We start from the raw sequence: 25,117 nt of genomic DNA on the forward strand, positions 1-25,117 counted from the left end.
ACTAGGTAAAAGCATGAGGTTCAACCTAACATTAGAGAGCCATCCTGGGAGTGAGGACCATCTGGGTCCAGTTCCTACCTCTGACACATGAATGAATGAATAAATTTTTAAAGTATTTCTTAGGTGCTTGCTATATGCAAAGTACTGTGCTAAGCACTGGGGTTACAAATAATAATTATGGCGAGCATTTATGTATCACTTTAAGATTTGCAAATATCTCATTTTGTTCTCACAACCACCCCAGGAAGTATTATCCCCATTTTACAGATGAGGAAACTGAGGCAGACATCAGTTAACGATTTGCCCAGGGTGACATAGTAAGTACCTGAGGCAGGATTTGAACCCAGGTTATGCCCAGAACTCTAACCACTACATTACTTAGCTGTCTAGAAAAGAAAGGCGGTACTTACTGAAAAGGTACTCACATTCTAATATTTCACACATAAGGAAGGTTTCATCTGTAAGTCAGATGAAAAGATCCTATGATCCTTAGGGTGCACTGGCAAAGCAGATGGCAATCCCTCTCCTATAATGTCATTTCTACTAATGAAATCATATCAATTTCTGATGTTGAACCATTTGACAGTGCCAGGGACTGTAGTGGCAAGAACCTTGTTTTCTGGGACTTTGATAGCTGTGGCTATAGCACCTGAAAGAGTAGTTGCCATCTCCACAGGGGTTACTTTCCTAGGTGATGGCTACAGGCACTGGACTGGAAGCATTGCTGTTCCCAAGGCTCTTGGATTCAAGGTCCTGGGCTGTCTTCTTCAAGCTCTGAAGTGAGATGGTTGTCAAGGTGGTGATGGTGGTGGTGACAGTAACGGTGGTAATGGTGCAATTTGCCTGGCATATGCTGCTTCTTATCTCTCCTTCAGGGTACTTTGCCACTTCAGCTGAGCTGGATTGCCCACAAATTAACTGCATAACCTTGGGCAAGTTAACTGGCAATGCCATGGTCAACACTCTTAAACCTATAAAATACAAAATAATTGTTTATCTGCATCAGGAGAGGGAGTTTCTTTACTGAGAGTTCCCTAAGCCAGTGAAATTGTGCCATGTCTTCCCACCTCTCATCCCCCTCATCATCCCCTGAAAAAAGTATAGTATGTATAAAGTATACTAGTGTTCAAGGAATCAAGTACACCAATATAGGATTAGACAGGCCCAGCTCAAAGAAGATTAACCAAAAAAAGGTTTCTAGAGATTGTAAGTTCAGTACAGCATGACGGTAAAAAGAATTTAACAAAATGCATTAATAGATGTTCAGTGTCTAGAGTGAGTAGTGTAATTATTTGTATGTACTATGCCCAGTCACAACACGTCTACAGTATTGTGTTCAGTTCTGGGTACCACGTTTTAAGAAGGGCGTTGGTGGACTTCAGCTTGTGGAGACCATATTATGTAAGAACTGGTTGAAGAAACTATATTATTATGTGTGATAGCTGAGTATGTATATTGCTTTAAGGTTTGCAGATTGCTTTACATATTTTATTTGAACATCATATGAAGTAGGTATCACTGGTATTCCCATTTTAAAGATGAGGAAACTGAGGCACAGAAAGGTTAACTAAGATGGTCACGTAGCTAAGCAAGTGTCAAAGGCAGAATTTCAACCCATGTCTTCCTGGCTCTGATTCCAATATTCTGTCCATAGATGCTTAGGTTGCTGAAGAGAAGGCTCTGGCATTGTGAAAGAGGAGATAGGGAAGGTGGAGAGAATATAGTAGCCAACTTCAAATATTTGAAGAATCGTGTCATATGGAAGAGAGATTAGAACCCAGAGGTCAGGACTATAGTAGGAGCTATAGATATATATAGATATATAGATATATAGGTGGAATTTGTAAAGTGACACATTTAGGTTCATTGTGGAAAAAAAAGAAATTTTTCACAAATAGTTGTCCCCACGATTTGACTGTCTTGATTATGCTTCCCTGTAGGTTTTAAGGTAGAAACTGGAATGTCTCTGCTCAGGGGTATTGTTGGGGGAATTCTTGCTTAAGTACAGGTTGAATGAGCTGACCTCAGGGTTCGTTTCCCACTTTAAGCTTCAATGAAAGGAGATTATGGCTGGCAGGATTCTCAGTGAGGGCTTCATGGAGGAAGTGACATTTTAAACTTGAAGGATGAGTAAGACTTCAACAAAGAAAGATTGGTGAGAAGGATATTCCAAGCATAGGGAACAGTGTGAGTAGAGGGACAGAGATGGGAAAGCACCATAGTTATTCAAAGGTTGATGAGTAGTTAAATTTGACTAGTGTGTAGCATATGTAGTATGAAATAAGGGTGAAAGGCAGGGTGGAAGCAGATTTTGGAGTGTCTTTAATTCCAGGATAAGTAGTTTACATTTTATTTGGTCCCACAGGAAGCCATTGAAAGTTTTTAATCAGTTCAGTAATGTGATCAGACATGTGCATATGGAAGGGGAGTGTATGGTAGATTAGCATGGGCAAGAAACTAGAGGTAGAGAGAGAAACTAGTTAAGAGGCTTTTGCAGTAAGCAGGTGGAAAGTAATGAGAACCTGAATTATGGTTGAAATGGAAATGAAGATATCACTTATAGGAGGTATAGTTGAGATAGATTGACAATACCTAGGTGCTGAATGGGGGGAGGGATGGCAACAGCATTGTAGTACCATTGACAGAATTAGAGCTGTCAGGAAAAGGAGCACATTATAAAGAAAGAAGATGAGTTCTCTTTTAGACATTTAGCTAGAATTGTAGACAGGACAGTCAAGTGGGCAGCCTCCATAAGTAGTTGAAAATTTGATTCTGGAACTTGAAAGTCTAAAACAAGAGGTTTTTAAGTCACTTTCATAGAGGTGAGAGTTGAAGGGAGTGATTGAGAACATCAAAGGAAAGGGTATAGAAAGAAAAAAAGGGCCAAATGCTGAAAATGCTTATATTAAGGGAGTGGGAAAAGAAAAATTACCAAAGAAAGAGACTGAGAAGGAACAGTTAAAGAGATAAAACCAAGAGGAGGAAGCCACAGTATTAAGGAAGCCAAGAGAGGAAAGAGTATTTGAAGAGGAGAGGGGGTAGGAGACAGTTCATAATGTAGTTTGCCAAAGAAAGGTCAAGAAGGGAAAATTCCTAGGAAAGGCCACAGGCTTTGACTATTAAGAGGGCAGTTTCATTAGAATGATGAGCCCAGTAACCAGCTTAGAATGGGATTAAGAATGAGCAGGTAGTGAAGAAACAGAAACAATATGTATAGCTAACTCCTTTATGAAACTGGACAATAAAAGGGAGATGAAGGGTGAAATAGCAGCTTAATGGGGCCGCAGAATTAAGGGAACCCTGTTAAAAAACAGTTTTTAGTTCATTCCAGACTACCACTTGAAATTCTTGATTATTTCAGGGACTGATTATCCAGTTTGTGGATACAATTTTGGTGTACTTTGCTAAATTTTGACATTAGTAACATCCTTAATTTTCCAACAATGAAACTAGTTGATTGACTTATTTAAACTTTCCTTACAGATGACAAAGGAGGTCAGGATGAATCCTTAGATCCAAAGGTATGAACTAAAAATCTTCATTATATTTGCTGCTGTTTAGCTAAGTTTATCGATCACAAGCCAACAAGCATTTCTTAAGTGACTACTTAAGTGTGAAGTGCTAGGAATACAAAGAAAGGTGAAAAACAGTCCCTACTGTCAAGGAACTCACAATCTAATAAAGGAGACAACTTGCAAACAACTATGTACAAACAAAATATATGCAGGATAAATTGGAGATCATCTGTTTTAAGGGTTTGCACAGTATAACTAAAGAAGATATAAAGAATCTGCATTTATATGATAAATAGAATTAGAACTTTCTTATTTAAGTGGTAAAGGTAGCATTGCCCTTTTACCAAAAAAAAATTAACTTTTTCCTATAAGTGATAGGTTTATATGTGACACATGTCTTAGATGGAGCTAACAGAACAGCAAAGGTGTTATCTTTCTCTTCTGAAAACGAAAAGTAAACTTTCCTCTTTTCAAAATATTGTTTATGTTCTACTTGAATTTTTTTAAGCACCTTCATGTGGAAGTCATGAGATGTAACTTGATTCAGTGGATAGATAACCAGCTTTGGAGTCAGGAGCACCTGGGTCCAAGTCCTACATCTGACACATGTTTAAATGAATATTTAAAGAGCATCTTTTTTTCTCCATGAGTTCTGGAGTATCTGAAGTCAAGTAACTGTACCATTTTAGTAGGAGCCAGTTTCAGTTCTGTTTTTCTTTATTTTTGTCCTTTACATGTATTAATGCTTTTTTAAAAACAATTTTTTTTACAAATTTTTAAATTGGTCTTTCCCTCCCAATACCCTCATCACTCAATTTTAAAGGAATAACAAAAAAAAGTAGTACACAGTACACAGCTACATAGCAAAACAAATTTCCACTTTAGCCTTGTCTGAGAAATGTGTATTTCTCTTTGCATTTTAATTTAATCACTTATCTGTTATGAGACAAGTGTTGTGTTTCATCTTTATTCTTTCAAACTCATGGCTTATCATCATGTTTATCAGAGTTGTAATATTTCAAAGTTGTTTCTCTCTATAATGTTATCCTGGCATAAAGTGTTCTACTCTTGCTCACTTAATTCTGAATCAGTTCATAAAGGTCTTCCCATTTTCCTCAGAAATTGTGCATTTCATCATTTTCTTACAACACAACAATATTCCATTACATTCATATACCATAAGATGGTTAGCCATTTCCCAGTGGCTAATGACACTCCCTCTTCCCCCCTTTCCAATTTCTGACAACTACAAAAAGCACTATTAATGCTTTTTTCAAGAATGTTTTTCATATATCACTTTTCTAACATATAGGACACTTGTAATGTTAGCCCTATGCTTAAAAAAAATCATCCCATGTAAAAGTACTGTGGTTGACAGGTCATTAAAAGCAATTTTGAAATGACAGAGAAGAGTTTATTTTACTACTATTTGAGGAAATAACTAGTTTTGGAGGAAAGTTATATTAAAATAGTAAAAAATGAAATAATTTTACTAAGGTCAATTAAAAGGTGCTAGTAGTTATGAATAAGGAATCTAAAAGGAGATTAGCCAAAAATATAGCTCAAAGAATAATAATCACTTCTACATCTAAGTTAACAGAACCTGTCAAATTAGTCTAACTATAACACATGCCAAATATAGGTCACACTCCTGAAAGAGACCTTTGAAGGGAAAATATATCAGTATTTGCTGGAAAATAATTTCATGAAATTAATGTACTAAAATTATATTTACTGTGAAACTTTTTTTGTGACACTTCTCAGACTTCCTTGCCATCAGAAGAATCAGTAAAGGACCATGCCACAGCAGCCCGAGTAGTAGCTGGTCAGATCTTTCTGGAATCAGAAGAACCAGAATTGGAATCCCCTGGCAAAGAGAACAGCTTCAAGAACCAAGACAGAGATGTTGAAAGTATTATAGAAGACTCTAGCTCTCTAGAGATGCCAAGTCTAGAAAACAAAGACTTGCAAGAAAGTGAGGAAGTGTTGAAATCAGGTATTGTATTGCATCCTTCAGGTTTTCCTGATTTGAAAAGAATTTATTTGCTTAACTTTAAAGTAAAGGTAGAAGAATGTTTACTGTTTTTGCTAAATGTGTAGTAGGAAGAGCACAGAACTAAACCTATGTTTGGATCCCAGTTTTGAATTCCCAGCCTTTTGGAAAGAAAACTTTCACTTAACCATGTACTCAATGAATTAATTTATTCATTGTTTCCCAAGCACAATCTATGCTTTCCCACCTCCACACAGTTGCTTGTACTGCTCCCTATGTTGAGAATGCCCTCCCCTACTACCTTCTACCCATTCCTCATAGCTCAGTTTACACAGTGCCTCTTCCATGAGGTTTTCCTTATAATATTAGCCCTTTCTTTAAAAAAAATCCATCCCAAAGTAACCATGAAAGTATATGGTTGACATGTCATTAAAAGAACTGTGAAATCAGGTAGAAGAAACTGAACTAATAACTCTCCTTCCTCCAAAGCTTCGTATCACTTCTAGTCTTTCTTGATCATTTTACGCAACATATAAACAACATCATTATTTACGTGTACACTTTATCTCAGTGCCTACCTCAGTACGTAGCAAGTACTCAGCCAAAATCGAGTTGATAAATTTAGGTTACATATATAAAACCTTTTGAAAACCTAAAGGCATATTGTAAATATCAGCTGCCATTTTCAATATTGTTGTCGTTATTATTATTAAGCTAAAATGTACTTATAGCCTTTGGTCTTTTTTTCTTTTTCTTTGGAGCCTTGTGAACACATGTGACTTCCCCAGGAAATATGCTTTGTGTTCTTGGTTGCTCACAAATGGACGTAAACCAAGCTTCAAATGGAAAGAAAGATCATGTTTGTCAAAGGTTGTTGTTGATGAAACTTTTTTTTAGCGCTTCTTTTGTGCAGAGCACTGTCCTAGGCACTAGGGCAGATACAAAAATGAAGAGATTGGGTCTGTCAAGGAATTTATAATCTAGTGAGAGGGGGAAAAAGACCACATCCTCGTCATTATCACCATAATTGGCCTTTATATAATTCTTCTTGCAAAACACCTACAACCATTATCTCATTTGACCCTCAAAATAGCCGTTCAGGGTAAGTAGAACAGGTATTATCTCCATTTTACAAGTAATAAGGAAAATTAGCACCTACCTATGATTGTGTGATAATATATATAAAACCTAAAGGGTTTAAAAATTGCCATATAAATGTTAGCTTATTATTGTTATCATTTTGCAGATGAGGAAACTGAGGCTTAGAAAGATTAAGTGTGTTGCCCATGGTCATAGAATGTCAGAGACAGAATGATATCTTTTGATTCAAGTCCTGTGCTCTTTCTACTACACCACTCACATATAAAAATAAATTATAGAATTTTAGACATTAATGAATAAAAAAGGTACAGAGTTATGTAAGATCTAAAGAAGGAAAGATAACTTTTGATTGGATGGGAGAGAAGGAGTGGCAATTCAGAGATAGTTTCATTGAGGAAATAGCAGTTGTGCTAGATCTTAAAGAATAAGCAGAATTTCTTTTTTTGCTTCATTTTATTTTATTTTTTAATTTATTTTTAAAGCACAGAGTTTTTGTCTTTTTTTTTAACTCTAAATTTTCTCCTTTCCCTACCTCTCCTTCCCCCCAACTAATGAAAAGGCAAGAAAAACAAAACCTAAGAATAGGTAAGCTCTCAATAGGCATAAACCTAAGGAATGTCTTGAATAAAGGAATGGGGCATCAGGAAAAAGTGTGGGACATATTTCAGGGACTGTGAATAGTTGTTACTGCTTTAGTTCTGTTAGCATTAGTGGTTTTCTTAAAGTGATTGTTGTGCCACCAACATAGTAGTTAATTAAACCTGGCTTGGAACCTTGACCTTAAGGACATAGTTTATTATTATTTCTTAAGACCTTGAAACTTAGGAGAATAACAGAGTACTCATTGCATTTTTCTTTGCTTCAGTATTATTATTACTACCCCTTTGATACTTCAAGGTATGGATACTCCCTCCACCAATGCAAATCCAAACCTATCTAAGATTTAGTAGCTAGCCTTCAGAATTTATCACCAACCTGGTGATAAACTTCCAAATTCTGAAAAGTTTGTCCTTAGCTGATGGACATACAATGTTTGTAGGCTATACTCAAAACAAACAAAAATCCCTTCTAGCTGAGGAGGATTCACCAAAGCTTGGGCTCTGCTGGCATAGCTTTCAGGAGCTCTTGACCACAATTGCATCATGGTGAGGCATTGGACTGCAAATTTAATGCAGAATTGTTCCTGCTATTAATAAAAATTCTTTCTTCTTCCTGTAATAAGAATTGGATTTTTTTTTCAGTGCTCAATTATAAGGTGGTTGCAGGAGGCAATAACTTGTTCTTTGAGCTAAGTTAATTTCCAGACCAGAATGTAAAGACTGGCTACTACTCTGCTGTAAATGTAAAGTCTTTTCATAGATCTATAGCTGTTAGTCATCTCAGAATCCGTCTAGTTTAACCCCCTCATTTTATAGATGAGGAAACTGAAGCCCAGAGAGGAGAAATAGCTTGTTCAAGGTCAGATAATACATGTTAGAATTAAGATCATCCTTCCCCTTTTAATGCATTTGCTGCAAAAAACAGAAGAGGTCCTAAGAATCTGTAGTTTTATTATTTTCAGACTAAAAGTCAGTCAGTCAATAAATAATAAACATTCATTCAGCAGCTACTACATATAAGGTACTCTGCTAAGCCCAAATGATTGAAAAAAAGACAAAAGATAGCCCCTGCCTTCAAGGAGCTCACACAAAGGCCCCCTTCTAGCCTTCATTATCCCACACATCCATACATTATTCCATACACCCTAAATTTGTAGTCTGTACCTTTTCGTGTAGAAGTGCCTGCTGTTTTTTGGTACATCTTGCGTGGAATATCCATGTAAAAATATGGACAAGAATCACACAGGAAGGAACCAAGGTGTTGTCAGTCATTAAGTATTTATTAAACATCTGCTATGGTCCAGACCCTGTGCTAAGCATTAGCTATACAAAGAAAAACAAAAGATAGTCCCCCCTCTTAGAAGACAACACACAGCTACATACAAACAAGGTATAAATCTAGTTAGAGGGAGAGATACAGATATATAGGTATATTCATATTATATATGATTATCTCCAGGTGGGGATATCTTAAATTGGAGATAGTCATCAGAGACAAGGGACTAGTATTAAGGGGGAGGGGAGGAAGTCACAAAGGTCAGAAAATAAGATTTTAGCTGGGACCTGAAGGGAGCCAGGGAAGTGAGGAGGGAGAGCATTTCAGGCATGAAGTCGAGTTAGTGGTAGATAAGTATACTTACATTGATGAAATCAGAAGCATAGCAAAGCAAAGTAACTCCAAACCAGGGTTTGACCATTATACTTTTCTCAGCCAATATGATTAAAGGTAATTGTTTTTAAATAGCACATAGACTCTTAGTATATAACTTGGTTTATTTCCGTAATGTTACTGTGTGATTAGGAGATAGTGACTAGACCTGTCATTTCTTTGGCATAGGGAATGCCCAGATGAAGACTCTCCCTCTGCTATTGCTGGTCAGCACCTTCTTTGTGACATACAGTCTTTAGAGTGGACAGTAAAGAGTCTTGCCCAGGGTCACATAGCTAGTATGTATCAGAGATGGGAAATTGGCCACCCCGAGGCAAATTCTATCCACTACACCCTATTATCTCTCAGTTTTATTCTTAAGGAAGACAATGTAAAGATTTAGCCATCTAATAAGCATTTGTCCAAACTACATGTTATAGTCTAAAGATTATATATGCAGTGATATATTTGGGGTTGGAAAGAGGCTTGGCAAGAGGAATTATACATTTTTTCTGAATCTGACCTAAGAAGCATTTGTTAAGCACAGCAAGGACATTACAGAATAAATATAAAAGAATAGTCACAAATACAAAGAAGGTAAGTTCAGGGTAGTTAGGGAGGGCATTAGGAAATTAGAAATTAGGAAAGAAATAGGCAGGAATGGACTGGTTGGAGGGAACTGCATTGTTGGAGGGAATATCCACACCAGTGTGATCACAGAATCAGGAGAACGTTGGAGTATAGGTGCAAGATACTGTTCTAGGGACTGAAGACTTCAATGGTCAAGCTAAAGATTGTAATGCAGAAGTCCTTTCAGTTTCCTTTGGATACTTTTACTTTGTCATAAAGCTACAAAAAAGACATAGCCAGGGTATTGTTCTGCTTAGATGGTTTCAATACAATAGCCTTTAAGACTACTTTGACTGCTTTTCTGGTCTACTTTCAGTGACACAGAGTTTAAATATCTTCTTATACAATGCTTAAAATTCCTGTTCTCAGGTAAATGAGCTGATTTGAACCAAAGGGTGACTCTTCCACTAAAGCGCTGGTTAAAAAGAGAATTAAGATTCCCCTGGAAACAAAATTAGTCTGAAAGTAGGCGATTAGAAGAACACAAACATCTGCCAACAACATCATAATTGTGCAAAAAGTTAAAGGGAAAATAGAAGAATATATAATGACTGTCTGGGAGACCACTTCTTTTAGACTAGCACTTACCTAAAATTCTAGATTTTTTTTAACGTGGATTTTTAAAACACAAAGAACAAATACTTGAACATTATCTATTAAAAAAAAGTTTCTTTGAATAGAAATTTCTCCAAGGTCTGCTCTTTCATTCTCATTAAATTTGCCAGGCTTCTTTTTTTCTGTGAGCACATAGGCCATTGTTTTCTTTTTTGTGACTGTAATAAAATGAGCGAGAGGCAGGATACCTTAGTGGATAAGGAACTGGCCTCACAATCAGAAAGACCTTAATTTAAGTCCTGACTTTGACACATAGAGGATTTGTGACCCTGGGCAAATCCCTTAACCTTTCAGGGCTTCAGGTAACTATGTTAAGCCTATATAACTTGCTGAACTGCATTGGTAGAGTTAGTTTCCTCATTGAGGAGCTCCCTGTACCAGTAAAATCATATGCTCTGATTAAATAAAAAGTAAGTTGTTTCTCAAATACAGTAAGTTAGAACTGAGCTCTCTTCAGGGGAATCCTGGTCTTCTGGGTTAGGTTTTTTTAATCCTTCCTGGAAAAAAATACATTTGAGGCACACAAATGCATTACTTTGGTTCAATTCTTAAATTTTTGTGTGACATTGAACCTAAAGCCCTCTTAAACAATTCTCAGCTAGACTTCTACAGAAAAACAATTTGACATCCCAGCAATTTCCACTCCACCTGTATCTTTTCCCAAGAGATTTCTGTCACATGTTTTCACACCTGTAATGTTAGTCTCTATTTGCTCTCAGCTGTTTTATTTATTTTAGGCATGTAAGTCACCAAAAGTGGGTCTTTGTTCCAAGTGTAATTTATTCTTAGAATTTTGCTAAGCTTACTAAGTACTATAAGATTTCATTAAATTAATGACTTTTTTGGTTTTATATCAAATAGTAATGTTGCACATCTGAGTAAGGTATTCTCTAATTGTAATGCATGTGGAAATGCAGTGCAGCTTTAGTTAACCAGCTTAGTTGGGAAATAGATGTGGTTTTAACTAATGGGGAGGGGGGTAATTAAGGTTTTTTTTCCCCTTAGTTAAAAATGAAGAAAGGACAATTTCCTGAAAGTAGGAGCTTACAAACCCAAGCTATGTAGACCACTACTTCCTGTAATAGGTTCTTACCACATTTTACGTGGATTTAAAATTCTAGAGAGTTTTTATTTTTAAATCAATAAGTGAATGATAAGATCAACAAATTCTATGCTCACAGAGCTCTTGTAAACATCAGATTTGTAGTCCTGGCAAAATGTGAGATCATTTTTACAGATCATTTTTGCTGTGACTTTCTGAAACTTTTTTTTTTGTTATTAGACTTCAAATAGTGGAGAGCTATTGAAAACTTAGGTTTCTTTCACTGCCTGCAACCTACACCTAGTAAAAAGTTCTTATTATTTGAGGGCTCTAATTATTTGTGATGCAAACAAATAAGATTTTACTATGCATTAGCTCCTCCAATTTTGGAATTTTGGAATACCACTCTAGTGCACTTACTGGTCTGATGGAATTAATTCAACTTCCAAAGATTCTACTGTATTTCTAAAGAGTAGCTAGCTGGTTGTTCAGAAAGATCTAGTCTTCTGACTAATATTGAAGAATGTTTAAAGGCCTTTACTTGTAGCAGAAGGAGAAAAGATCCTTGTTGTGTTAATCATTAAAGAATTCTACCCACTGTTGCAGGAACCCTTCCAACCTACACGTTGAATTTTTTTCTTCTATTTTAAAGATCTGGATAAATTGTGTTATACTTAAAAATAAATTTGTATGGATGTCTTTTTTAATATCACTTTACATTTCCCAATGTATCCTCCTGCTTTACTCACCCAGAGAGCTGTCCTTTATAACAAAGAATAAAAAGGAGAGGAATTAAACAATTTAACAGTACCATACAACATATTGAGATTGTCAGACATAATAAATAATGTCCCATACTAATAGTTCCCCACCTCTACATTTAAAAAAAAAAACTGAGAGTTAAGTCCCTTCTGTATTTCTTCTCTGGGGTCAAGCTTGGTCATTATAATTTCACATAATCTAGTTTCAATTACTTTGATGTTCTTTCCATTTACATTGATGTAGTCATTGTGAATATTATTTTCCTGGTTGTTTCCTTCACTTTGCCTCAGGTTCATGTAAGTTTTCATGTGCTTCTCTGCATTCTTCATATTCACAATTCCTTAGGAACAATAATATTCCATTATATTCATGTGCCCCTGCTTGTTTAGTCCTTCCCCAATTGTTGAACATCTACTTTTTTTTTGGGGGGGGGGTTAAGTGACTTGCCCAGGGTCACACAGCTAGTAAGTATCAAGTGTCTGAGGCTGGATTTGAACTCAGGTCCTCCTGTCTCCAGGGCTGGTGCTCTATCCTAGCTACCCCTGAACATCTACTTTGTTTCCATTTCTTTGCTACTACAAAATGCACTGTCTTTTGATGAATATGGAGTCTTTCTTTTTGTCATTGATCTCCATGAGAGGTAGGTCTAGCAGTAGAATACTGAGGTCAGAGGGTATGAACAGTTTAGTCACATCTTCACAATAATTCCAAATGGCTTTTTAGAACAGTTGGACTATTTCACAACTCCTCCAAAGTAGTATGCCCATTTTTTTCACAATTTGTTCCACTTTAGCAATGTAGCTATGACTTAGGTAATTCTTTCAGAGGTCTAGGAAGTGTGTATTTCCGTAAACGAATGGCATAGATTTGAAAGTCAACTTTTTTTTCTCTTGTAGCTTAGAAAACTAATAAAAGGAGGAAATTATGGATCCTAGTTATTTCTAAAGTCATGCAAAGCAGTTTGTACCTGTACTTCCTATATTTAGGAAGTGTTTCAAACATATTAAACAAATCAAACAATTCTAGTTTCGTATGATGTAACACTCTGTTTATTTGTGGTTTCAAGTGAGGCAGTTTTGCAGTGGATAGATTGTAGGGTATCAGAAGGTTTTAAACCTGATGTAATATTAAGAGTAAGGAGGCTAAAACTTCAGGCTGCACCTGGTCAGACTGTTAAAACTGAAACTTCTCAAAAGAACTTTTTTTGGTAACCCTTTTCTGAATAACTGGGCAGGTTACTAGAATGGAAACACTTGTTTTCAGTCAATTATCTTCTCTGGATATACTGGAGTAAGTCCAGAGGAAAATGTCCAGTAAGGAAGAAGAGATGCAAAACTGTCCTAAAATGAATGACTAAAGGAATATTTAACATTAGAAGAGATGATAATTGCCCTCAAATATATTAAGGGTTGTTAAGTAAAAGAGCCTCAGAGGACAGAACTAGGATCAATGAATAATCCAAAAGTGGAAAGGATTGCTTTGAGAGAGTGAATTTCATATCCCTGGAGCTCTTCAAGTATAATCTAAATGACTGCTTTTTGGAGTTGTAGAGAGGTTTCATTTTTTAGGTGAAGGTTGAACTAGATCACTTCTGACTAATTTATTTAGTTCTAACAGTCTATAATTCCTTATAAATCCTCAAAAGGAAAATGCCTACCTTTTTAAGACTGAAAAATTCTGTAATAGTTTCTGGCATAGCAGTTTCTATTCCTGGATTATAATGCTCCATCTGTTGTTAATTGCCCCAAGAGAGCATTATCACAAGAGTCAATTTTTAATTCACTATATTTTCAGATCTGTACCTTGTAGTACTTATCTTCAAATCATGTGGTTCACATTTAAAAACAACAAAACTAAAAACACTACCATAGCTTTAAAACTCATGTTAATCACTGAATTCAGATAATATTGATGACTTACTGGACAATGTAGTAAAGTAGAATTAATTGTGACTGAACTGTTATTCTTAGGGTAAATGGAACAAAAGTTACAATATTAGTTTATCAAATTTGCTTTCATTCCAAATTTCTGTGTTGTTTCTGGTGTTAAGTAGGATTGCAAGTACTCTGCTAGACAAAATTTGGAATAAGTACCAGTATATAGATTACTTTTTTCACGTCATAAGATGTTAGAGTTGGAAGGGACCTCAGGACTTAAGTAAGTCCCAACTCCTGGCTGAATCATGAATCCCATCTAAAACATTTCCAAAAACCTATCCTTCAGCCTCTATCTCCAGAGGCAACCAATTCTACTTCTACATGGCTTTAGTTGTTAGGAAGTTCTTCCTCTAATTCTAATTCCCCCTTCTAATAGCATTGTTGAAGACCTTACAAGTTATTCCTTGATGGTAACCACATACTTTAATGTTATCTGTGATCTCCTTAATTTGAGATTGAAGCTTATCCAGACCTTCTGATCTTGTGTAATTCTTTCCTGTGTGTCCCCATAAACCTGCTATAGAGGCATTGGTGCTTGAGGCCTTCTTCTAGGTGCTTTTTCAACAGTTTCTAAATATAGTGTAGCACATGGGTTATCTTTTTGTCTCACTGTATGACTGTCCTACTTCTGATAACATTTAAGCTACTTTATTTACATACATACTTTTATTTACATATTTACATAGATTATGCTGCTTAATGCTATCATGCTGCATACACCCATGATCCATCTTTCTATTGCCCTTTGGATTTTTAGTAATTTAGATTCTTCAGAGATTGTGGTTGTCTGTGTTAAAAGCTGTACAACATCACTTTAGAATCTTAGTGTAAAGGTAAGGTTTTGTATCAGGGAGTAGCTTAGAATCATATAAGGTACTGCATGATTTCCCAAATGCAGGCTAGCTTGTTCTCTTCCTCCTTTTCAGTTCTGGGCCTAGCTTAATATCCATCTGTAGTGCCTATCTAAGACATAAATACTGATGGACTAAGTGGACTTTCCACCTGGGTGTATATCACAGTTTAGGTAAAAAGCATTTCTTATCCATTCACTTTTTCCCACGTGGGCTGTTAGGTTGATCTCTCTTGAATGATCATGAATTTCATCAAAGAGGCCCTATAATAGTCTGTAATCGAGAAATCCTGTTCCAGTGCTTTACCATGACATGAAGGTGACTCTGGGTTTTAGAATACTCTATCAGTAAAGTTCAAGCCCTGTCAGGTTCTCCCAAGTTGAAGAGCCTTCAAGTAGAGTCCTTGTCATAGACTTATCCTGTTAAGGACCAACCCAAAAAAATATGGAGAAAGCTTATCATTAGTAAATTGGTCAGTAGGTAAAAAAAGAATTCTTTGACCACAGCAGCTCATGAAAAAAGGAAAATGCAAAGTGACCCTGAGCCCTGTGTGGCCTCTTTCTGCTTCCTCACTGACAGTGGCAAAATACTGGAACAGAGGGCAGACCATGCTAAGAATCACACAATTATTATTTAGTGTCTATAAATATTAATTTAAAGGTTGGTGCTCCAAATGTGGGATCTTTGTCCAATGACAAATTCATTGGCAGACTGAGGCACTGAGCCATGTTAATATTGACATTCTTGCTGTAAATAAAAGCAAAAGTAAATAGATTGCAGCTAAATGGAATGATGGCTCATAGGCCTCTCCTTAGAGAGGCAAATGAAGCGTTTGATGAAGTTGGTTTCATCGTACTTTGAAGTACTATTCATGAAGAGAGTAATCAAAAAGACCACCAGTACAGGTTATACATCAATACTTGCTTCACAAACATTCTGTGAGGTAGGTACTTCAGGTAAAATGGCTTGTTTGAGGGAAATATCCAGGCAGCATCAAAGCAGTAAGTCCAACTAGGTCCTCTATTCAGTGGTCTTTTCCATTACATCTTAGTAGAGTAATTTAGTTCCCTGTTTTATCCAATACAAGATAACATTAAGCAATATTAAGAGGAAAATTTACCATTTATGTATGACTAGACTATCTAATAAGTAATTATATATTAAAAACAAAGGGTGACATAAAGTGAAATGAACTGAAGAACTAACTTCCTTTTCTTTACCTATTTAACTCAGTTTCTAGAAATAAAATTATATAAGTCATTTGTGTTGTAAGAATCTGTTGGGGGGGTGCTCGAGCATTGAAAAAAACTAGGATAAATGGACATGTAGATGATTTAAAGAGAAGGCTTCTATTCTTTATTTACTATTTGAAGGGGAAAAGCTAGCTTTATGACTCTAAGCTGAATAAGTCTTATAAATCAATTCAGCTTTGTTGTGGGACTCAAATGATGTATTTAAAGTGCTTTGTAAAACCTTAAAGGGCTATCTAAATATTTTGCTATTTCTTTTATAGCAATAATAGCAAAAGGCCACCTGGCACAGTAGTACCCTGAAATTGCAATCAGGATATCTGGATTTATATATCTCTGCTACTTTCCTCATCTGTAAATAAAAGGCTTAAACTAGATGACCTCTGATGGCCCTTCTTTCTCTAATCTATGATCCTGTGATCTCTCCAAGGTTTAGTTTCCTCATCTAAAAAATGGGGACAATGATACTTGAACCATATATTTCACAGGGTTGTTGTGAGGATCAAATTAAATAATATATGTAAAGTGTTTTACATGCAGCATAGTGTAATGTAAATGTCATTATTAAGACGGATAAAATTATAGAATGGTAAGAAACTCAGAGTTGGAAGGGACATTAGAGGTCATCTAATTCAACATATCATCTCCTTGGATAACATCCCCAACGAGTGGTCTTCCTCTAATGAGGAACTTCCTTATAATTAGACTAATCTGAGTGGAATGAGCTGGGTTTCAGTTCATTGGAGGTATGTAAGCAGAGGCTGGATGACTGTTATTGGTTATATTATAGTGGGTATTCCTTTACAGGTACAAATTGAATGTTGTATATGAGAACTAATGAAAGCAGTTTGGTCAGACTGTAGTTTGGACGAAGGGAAGTAATGTGTGATAAATGTGGAAAGGTAAGTTAGAGGCAGGTTGCAAAGGACTGTCAAACTTTGAGTAATGTGATGTCATCAGGCCTGTGTTTTAGGGTGGGACATAGATTGGAGTGGCAAGATTCCTGAATAAGAAACAATGAGATCTCAAGGGCATTAAGATATTCCAAGAGGTGATGATAGCCTGAGCTGGGGTTGTGGCTGTGTGAGTGGTGAGAGGGGAGGTAGAATTGAAAAAAATGGCAATTGACAAAGGAGAGAAATTTAATAATAACTTGAGGGAATGATAACGTCTACTGAGGATTTTTTAAAGATGGGGAAGACTTGAGCAAGTTAGTGGGAAGAAAGGAAAGGGCTAGGAGTTAGTGAGATGGCAGAAATTAGAGAAGAAAGGAATAATTGTGGAAGCAGTTTGTCAAAAATCAGATTTTCCTGATTTCAGGCCCAGTGCTCTATCCAACATACCACCTTACTGCCTCACTGTAGGAGGAGTAAGGAAGACATAAGGAGAGATGGAAAAATAGGCTATAACTATATCAGATTGTGCGCTGTCTTACGGAGGGAGGCATAGAGGGAGGGGGAGAAAAATTTAAAACTCAAAAGCTTATGGAAGTGATTGTTGATAATTCAAAATAAATTAAAAATTAAAAAAAGAAAAAGGAAAAATAGGCTATAATCTGATAACAGTGTTTCCAAGTTCTTGATCATGAAAGTAGAATTCTTGTGGGTTAGGACAAGATCAAGAGTAACTATCTCTTTGCAAAGCTGAGGTGGGAGTAGAGAGACTGAGGAACTGAACATCAATATGTATGTTGCAGTCATCTCATATAAGGGCAAGGGGTAGAATAGAGAGAAGGAGTGAGTCAGTTTCTGAATTTCTTGAGAAAGAAGAGAGAATAAAACCAGTAGATAACAGCAGCCAAGATCTGGATTGGGAGAGAAATTTGGGGGGAGTGAATCTCAGAGAGGGAGAGGCAGCTGAGAGATGATGAGAGATGAGAATATAGTCTTCCTTTCAGTCTTCATCCTTCATCCTTCTCGCCACCTTGAGCAATGGTCCTATCCATTTTTCCCCCTCCTTTTCCCCCTCCCCCCACAATTTGTAGTTTTCCTTAGGAACCTTGGCTCATTCTGAGCTTTAGCACTTCTGATGATATTTCTACAAGACTGCCACTTTTTTGTGTTCATCCTGTTACTTGCATTACTTTCATCTTCTGTACTTAACAGCTGCATGTTTAAAATTTATGGTCGGTGAGCTCTCTGTGCACATTGATCTTTTCAAACAACCATTTTTTATCCCTTCTTACCTGAATTGTTTACCTTTGTGTCTTCAGAATTTCATTCTTGAGAATTTCCCATCCCTCCTAGACTAATTTCCCATACAAAATTTTAGTCCATAGAATCATATCCTTCTTCTGCACTCTTTGAAATCAGTTTTCCCAAAATATAGCATGTACATATGTCATACCTGTCTTTCCTTTCCTCCCTCACAAGCAAGAATCCTCCCTCCCAAGGATTCCAGTACTTTGACCTCAGCCTTCTCCTACTCATTTTGCAGATGAGGAAACAAACAGGGTTAAGTGACTTGCCCAAGGTCCCACAGCTAGTAAATGTCTGAGGCCTGATTTGAATTCAGGAGGATGAGTCTTCCTGACTCCAGGCCCTGGGCTATATCTACTGCACCATCTAACTGAGCCTTCTCTTAATATAGTTGATATTAAATGGCTCTGTCTGAGTATTAAAGATTTATTTGTAATTGGGAGGGTGTTGCTTTTTCTTTTTCTTTATTTAGTATTTTATTTTTCCCCAGGTACATATGAAAACAATTTTTAACATTCCTTTTTAAAACTTTGAGTTCCAAATTCTCTCTCTCTTCCTCCCTCCTGTCCCCCCATTGAGAAGGCAGGCAATTCGATATAGGTTGTACAAGTGTGGTCAAGTGAAACACATCCATAATAGTTATGTTGTGAAAGAAAACAGACAAGAAAAAAGAAACTCAAGAAAAATAAAGAAAGTAAAAAAGTATGCTTCAATCTGTATTCAGACACCATCAGTTCTTTTCTCTGGGGATGCATAGCGTTTTTCTTCATAAGTCCTTCAGAGTTGTCTTGAATCATTGTATCGCTGAGAATAGCTAAGTCATTCAGAGCTGATCATCTCACAATATTGCTGTTACTTTGTACATGGTACATTTTACTTTGTATCAGCCCATGCAAGGCTTTCCAGGTTTTTCTGAGAGCATCCTGCTGATCATTTCTTATACTACAAGAGTATTCCATCATAATCACATACCACAACTTCTTCAGCCATTCCCCAATTGATGGGAATTCCTTCAGCTTCTAATTCTTTACTCCTAGAGAAGAGCTGCTATAAATATTTTTGTATATATAGTTCCTTTTCCTTTGCTTTTTATCTCTTTTGGGATACAGACTTAGTAGTGGTATTGCTAGGTCAAAGAGTTGCATGGTTTTATAGCCCTTAGGGCACAGTTTCAAATTGAGCTGCAGAATGGTTGAATCAGTTCACAACTCCACCAACAGTGCATTAAACTCTCATTTTTCCCACATTCCCTCCAACATTTGTCATTTACCTTTTCTGTCTTATTAGCCAGTCTAGTAGATATGAAGTAGTACCTCAAAATTGTTTTAATTTGCATTTTTCCAATCAATAGTGAGCTAGACTACTTTTTCATATAGCTATAAATAGCTCTAATTACTTCATCTGAAAACTGATCATATCTTTTGACCATTTATCAATTGGGGAATGGCTCTTATTTTTTTAAAATTTGACTCATTTGTCTGTATGTTTGAGGAATGAGGTCTTTATCAGAGAAACTTGCTTCAAAATTTTTTTTCACAGTTACTATTGCCTCCTGTATTTCCCTCCATCCTAACCCCCCTATTTATTCTATTTTCTCTCTCCTTTCACCTTGTCCCTCCTCAAAAGTGTTTTGCTTCTGACTGCCCCCCTCCCCAAATCTGCCCTCCCTTTTTATCACATACACCCCTTTTCTTATCCCCTTCCCCTCCTACTTTCCTGTAGGGTAAGTAGGATAGATTTTATACCCAATTTTATACCAATGTTATTCCCTCTTTGAGCCAATTCTGATGAGAGTATGGTTCGTTCACTTCCTCCCCCTTACCTCCCTCCTCTTCCCCTCCACTGTAAAAGCTGCTTCTTGCCTCTTTTGTGTGAGATAATTTACCCCATTCTACTTCTCACTCTCTCTTTCTCCCAATGCATTTCTCTCTCTCAAGCCTTAGTTTTATTTTTTTACATATCATCCCTTCATATTCAACTCACACCTGTGCCCTCTGTCTATATATACTCCTTCTAAGTACCCTAATAATGAGAAAGGTCTTATGAGTTAAAAATACCATCTTCCCATGTAGGAATGTAAACAGTTTAAACTTATTAAGTCCCTTATGATTGCCCTGTCCTGTTTACCTTTTTATGCTTCTCTTGAGTCTCGTGTTTAAAAGTCAAAATTTCTGTTCAGTTCTGGTCTTTTCATCAAGAATGCTTTAAAGTACTTTATCTTATTAAATATGCATTTTTTTCCCCTGAAGGATTATACTCAGTTTTGCTGGATAGGTGATTCTTAGTTGTAATTCTAGCTCCTTTGCCCTCCAGAATATCATATTCTAATCCCTCTGATCCTTTAATGTAGAAGCTGCTAAATCCTGTATTATCCTGACTGTGGCTCCACCATACCTGAATTGTCTTTTCTGGCTGCTTACAATATTTTCTCCTTGAACTAGGAGCTCTGGAATTTGGCTATAATGTTCCTGGGAGTTTTCATTTGGGGATCTCTTCCAGGAGGTGATTGGTGGATTCTTTCAATTTCTATTTTACACTCTGGTTTTAGAATATTGGGGCAGTTTTGCTTGATATTTTTTTTTATAATTTCTTGAAAGATGATGTCTAGGCCCTTTTTTTTTGATCATGGCTTTCAAGTAGTCCAATAATTTTTAAATTATCTCTCCTGGATTTATTTTCTAGGTCATTTGTTTTTCCAATGAGATATTTCATTGTCTTCTATTTTTTTTTTCACTCTTTTGGCTTTGTTTGATTGTTTCTTGATTTCTTATAAAGTCATTAGCTTCCATTTATTCCATTCTAATTTTTAAGGAATTATTTTCTTCAGTGAGCTTTTTGACCTCCTTTTCCATTTGGCCAATTCTGCTTTTCAAGGCTTTCTTTTCTTGGACCCCTTTTACCATTTAGTCTAGTCTATCATTTATTTGTTTATTTATTTGTTTGTTTGTTTATTTTTGGTGAGGCAATTGGGGTTAAGTGACTTGCTCAGAGTCACACAGCTAGCGAGTGTTATGTGTTTGAGGTCAGATTTGAACTCAGGTCCTCCTGACTCCAGGGCCAGTGCTGTATTCACTGCACCACCTAGCTGCCCCTTGTCTATTTTTTAAGGTGTTATTTTCTTCAGTATTTTTTTGTGTCTCCTTTAGCAAACTCTTGACTCATTTTTCATCGTTTTCTTGCATCACTCTCATTTCTCTCCCCAATTTTTCTTCTTACCTGTCTCACTTCATTTTCAAAATCCTTTTTGAGCTCTTCCATGGCCTGAGGCCAATTCATATTTTTCTTGGAGGCTTTGGATGTAAGAGCTTTGACTTTGTTGTCTTCTTCTGAGTGTGTGTTTTGATCTTCCTTGTCACCATAGTAACTTTCAGTAGTCAAGAGTTTTTTTCTGTTGTTTGCTCATTTTCCCAGCCTATTAGTTGACTTTTAATGCTTTGTTAAGGTAAGTCTCTGCTTCCAGTGTGGAGGGCATACTGTCCCAAGCTTCAGGGGTTTTGTGCAACTGTTTTCAGAGATAATTCTAGGGACCTGTAAGTTTTCAGCTCTCTCAAGGTGGTATGATCTAAGGAGAGGTGTTACTTCTCTCCTGGCCTGTGCCTGGTCTGTGAGCGACCACCAGCACTCTTTTTCGTCCTGGCACTGTGAGGAGAATCCCCACTCCACTGCTGCCACTGCTAGCTAGTGTTCCTCCTCACCGTGGGACTGCTACCTAGGACCGCAACCTCGATCCCAGTATGGGCAAGGCAACAGAGTCCTGCTTCAGTGCTAGCAAAATGATTCCTGTACTCTCCTTCTCACCAGTTATTTGACCCTCTTACCATCTCTGGGTTCAGAGCTCTGGAAGCAGCCACTGCTGCTGCTGATTCAGTCACTGCTATGGCCTGCTCCTGGTTTCCTAGGGCTGGGACTGTGCTGTTTGGCCTGCATTGGATTGTGCTCCACTCTCACCCGGGTGCAGCAGACCTTTCCTGCTGACCTGCCAAGTTGTCTTTGGCATCTATGCGATGAGAGCTCTGGAAACCACCTCTGCCAGTGATTCAGTCACCCCAAAGCCTGCTCTCAGTTTGCTGGGGCCTGGTCTGTGCCACAGCCTGCACTGGACTGCACTCCTCTCTCACCCTGGTGCCAAAGACCTTTCCTGCTGACCTTTCCTGCTAACCTTCCAGGTTGTCTTGGCCTGGAAGTTTGTTTCACTCTATCTTTTTGTGGGTTCTGCTGCTCTAGAATTTGTTTAGAGTCATTTTTAAAGGGATTTGGAGGAGAGCTCAAGTGAATCCTTGCCCTTACTTTACCATCTTGGCTCTGCCCCTTGTGAGTTGCTTTTTCAATGAATGTATTTTTTTTCCAGTGGGAATGATAATATTGTTATATACACTTTGTAATTTTTTCTTTCCAGTTTTGACTGCTATTGAAGGTACAGCAGATGGGGAGCCCTGTCACTTTCCCTTCCTCTTCCTTGAGAAAGAATATGCTGAATGTACATCAGATGGGAGGGAAGATGGTAGGCTGTGGTGTGCCACAACCTATGACTACAAAACAGATGAGAAGTGGGGCTTTTGTGAAAGTAAGTATATATTCAGAGACATGTTTCAAGAAATTCTTTGTCTTAGCAAACTTTACCTTGTTGGACCCTTTTCTTCCTTTTTCCTCCAATTTTGGTTATTTAAAAAAAATTTATATTGTTTCAGTTTATTTTCTCTCTGTCTCCCTTTCTCTCTCCCTTCCCTCTCTCCCTTCCCTCTCTTCCTGTCCCTCTCTCTACCGCTCCCTCCCTTTTCCTCTCCTTCTCCCACTCCTATCTCCTCCCCTGACTCCTGAATGGAAAAAAAAGAAACCCAACCCCATATAACAAAATATGTATGAATCAAAGTCAATTTGTCTTTACAGAGTTGTATAAATTATTCTCCAGGTTCTACTTACATTATTCTTCATAAATTTATACGTCTTCCCAGGTTTCTCTGAAATTGTCCCTTTCAGCATTTCTCGTGGCACACTAAAATCTTTTAACGTTCACATACCATAATTTGTTCATCTACTTCCCAATTTATCCTGTTACTTATATTATTTGTACATATGGGTCCTTTTTCTCTTTCTTTGTTGGGGAGGAGGGGTGGGCAGGAATTAAGTCTAGTAGTGGTATCACTGGTTCAAAAGATATGCACAGTTTAGTGACTTTGGAGGCATAATTTCAAATAGTTTCCCAGAGTAGTTGGTCCAGTTTATAGTTCTACCAATATTCCACCAGTATGTCTATCTTCCTGCAGCCCCTCCAACAATTGTCGTTTTTCTTTTTTTGTGATCTTTGCCAATCTGATAGGTATGAAGTAGAACTTCAGAATTGTATTAATTTGCATTTCTCTAATTATTAGTGACTCAGAGCAGCACTTTGTCCTGGTTTTTAATAGTTTGGATTTCTTCCTTACTCTCCATATCATTTAGGATATAGGAACTTATTCCCCATATCCTTTGACCATTTATTAATTGGAGAAATTTTGTTCATTGTTGACTAAGTTTGCAGCAGCCAAGAAGTGTCCTTGTAATCAGAACAATGTGTTAATTGCCTATTTGAGGGCTATACCTAACAAGTGCAATGCCTTCCCAAATAGTAGATGCTTACTTAGATGTTCATTAAATTGAATTAAAATGCACAGAACAACTGTTCCATTTATCAACTTCCTCCATCTTCCAATTATGCTATTAGTATGCAACTTTTTAATTTGCCATAATTTTAGGAAATTTGAAATTCATATTCTCTAATTTTTAAAGATATTGGATTATTCAAATTAAAATTATGTTCACATTTTGCATACTGTATTTCATTTGTCCCCCCACCCAAATGTATTCCAAATTAAGCCAGGTATTAATAAAGATTTGGCATAGTAAAAGTGAAGTCTTGGTATCTCTAGCTACAAAAGATAAATACATATTATTGCAGATTAATCTTTAGACTAAAACTGAAATCACTTTTAACTTATGTGGCTTACTCTCTTAATTTTTAGCTGAAGAACAGGCTCATAAGAGACGACAAATGCAGGAAGCAGAAGCTGTTTACCAGGCTGGAATGAAAATTCTCAATGAAAGCAGTAAAAAGACCCAAAAGAAGGAGTAAGTGGCTTTGCCCTCATCTCCTCATCTGATACATTTCTAATGATAAAAATTGCCATTCTTGAAATAAATGGTTAGATATTTATTTAAGCGAAGAAGTCTTAGGCTGCCAAAGAACCATTGTTTTTCTTAATTATATCACAAAAGGAGCCTAATATGTTAGATAAACTTAAATGATACCGGGACCCCTTGACTTTTAAAGGCTGTTTAATATTATTTGAATATATTTTCAGAAGTGGAGGAGGGGATGCTTTGACTGCCAACTCCACGTCCTAGATATTGGCTCTGAGCATTGAAATGTAAACCAAATCTCCTATTAATTTTCCTACAAAGATAAACTATCCTCACTGTGAAACAAAAAGTCCTTTGTAGAATTAAGAAAGCTGGTTTCATAACATTTGAGTAACTTCTGCTTATTTTAATGAACTAGAAATAATGTCTATTTACTTAAAAAAAAAATAGGTTACTCATAGTAAGGGCCTTCTGCCAGACTGCTGCAGGAAGGTGGAACAGCTCTATCCAGTCCTATTTTTCATGGTTATTTTCTATGTAAAGTCAACATAAGACCTCTTTAGAAAGAGTAACAGTCAACTTTATAGACCAGGCTCTCAAACACAAAGATTTTCACTAAATTCTTTCACTCCCTAACTCCGTATATAGTTCCTTTGCAGTGTTTACCCTTGATCTTCCTATTCAGAATTGACTTTCCCACAATGTTTCTATCTGTAGGAATACAGGTGATGAAGGCAAGTGGTACAGTCCTTTCCACAGTGAGTTCTCTGGTTAAGAGTTATAGCTGATGGTATAGATCTGTAGAGCTCTTTGCCATTTCTAGTACCTGCTTTCATTTTAGGAGCTATACACATGTGCG

At 36.8% G+C, this 25,117-nt stretch overlaps 1 protein-coding gene across 2 annotated transcripts in view; it reads left to right on the forward strand.

The window, feature by feature from the left end:
* Positions 1-25,117, forward strand: part of SEL1L (SEL1L adaptor subunit of SYVN1 ubiquitin ligase) — a 70,154-nt gene that overhangs the window by 9,318 nt on the left and 35,719 nt on the right. For both annotated transcript variants that reach the window (XM_020978971.2, XM_020978970.2), the window contains exons 2-5: positions 3,484-3,521; positions 5,280-5,511; positions 22,538-22,705; positions 24,141-24,246. In XM_020978971.2, coding sequence (XP_020834630.1) covers positions 3,484-3,521; positions 5,280-5,511; positions 22,538-22,705; positions 24,141-24,246 — 544 coding nt within the window. The remainder of the gene's footprint in view (positions 1-3,483; positions 3,522-5,279; positions 5,512-22,537; positions 22,706-24,140; positions 24,247-25,117) is intronic.

The sequence above is a fragment of the Phascolarctos cinereus genome, unplaced genomic scaffold, assembly GCF_003287225.1.
Source record: "Phascolarctos cinereus isolate Bilbo 61053 unplaced genomic scaffold, phaCin_HiC Scaffold_3;HRSCAF=262, whole genome shotgun sequence".
NCBI lineage: Eukaryota > Metazoa > Chordata > Mammalia > Diprotodontia > Phascolarctidae > Phascolarctos > Phascolarctos cinereus.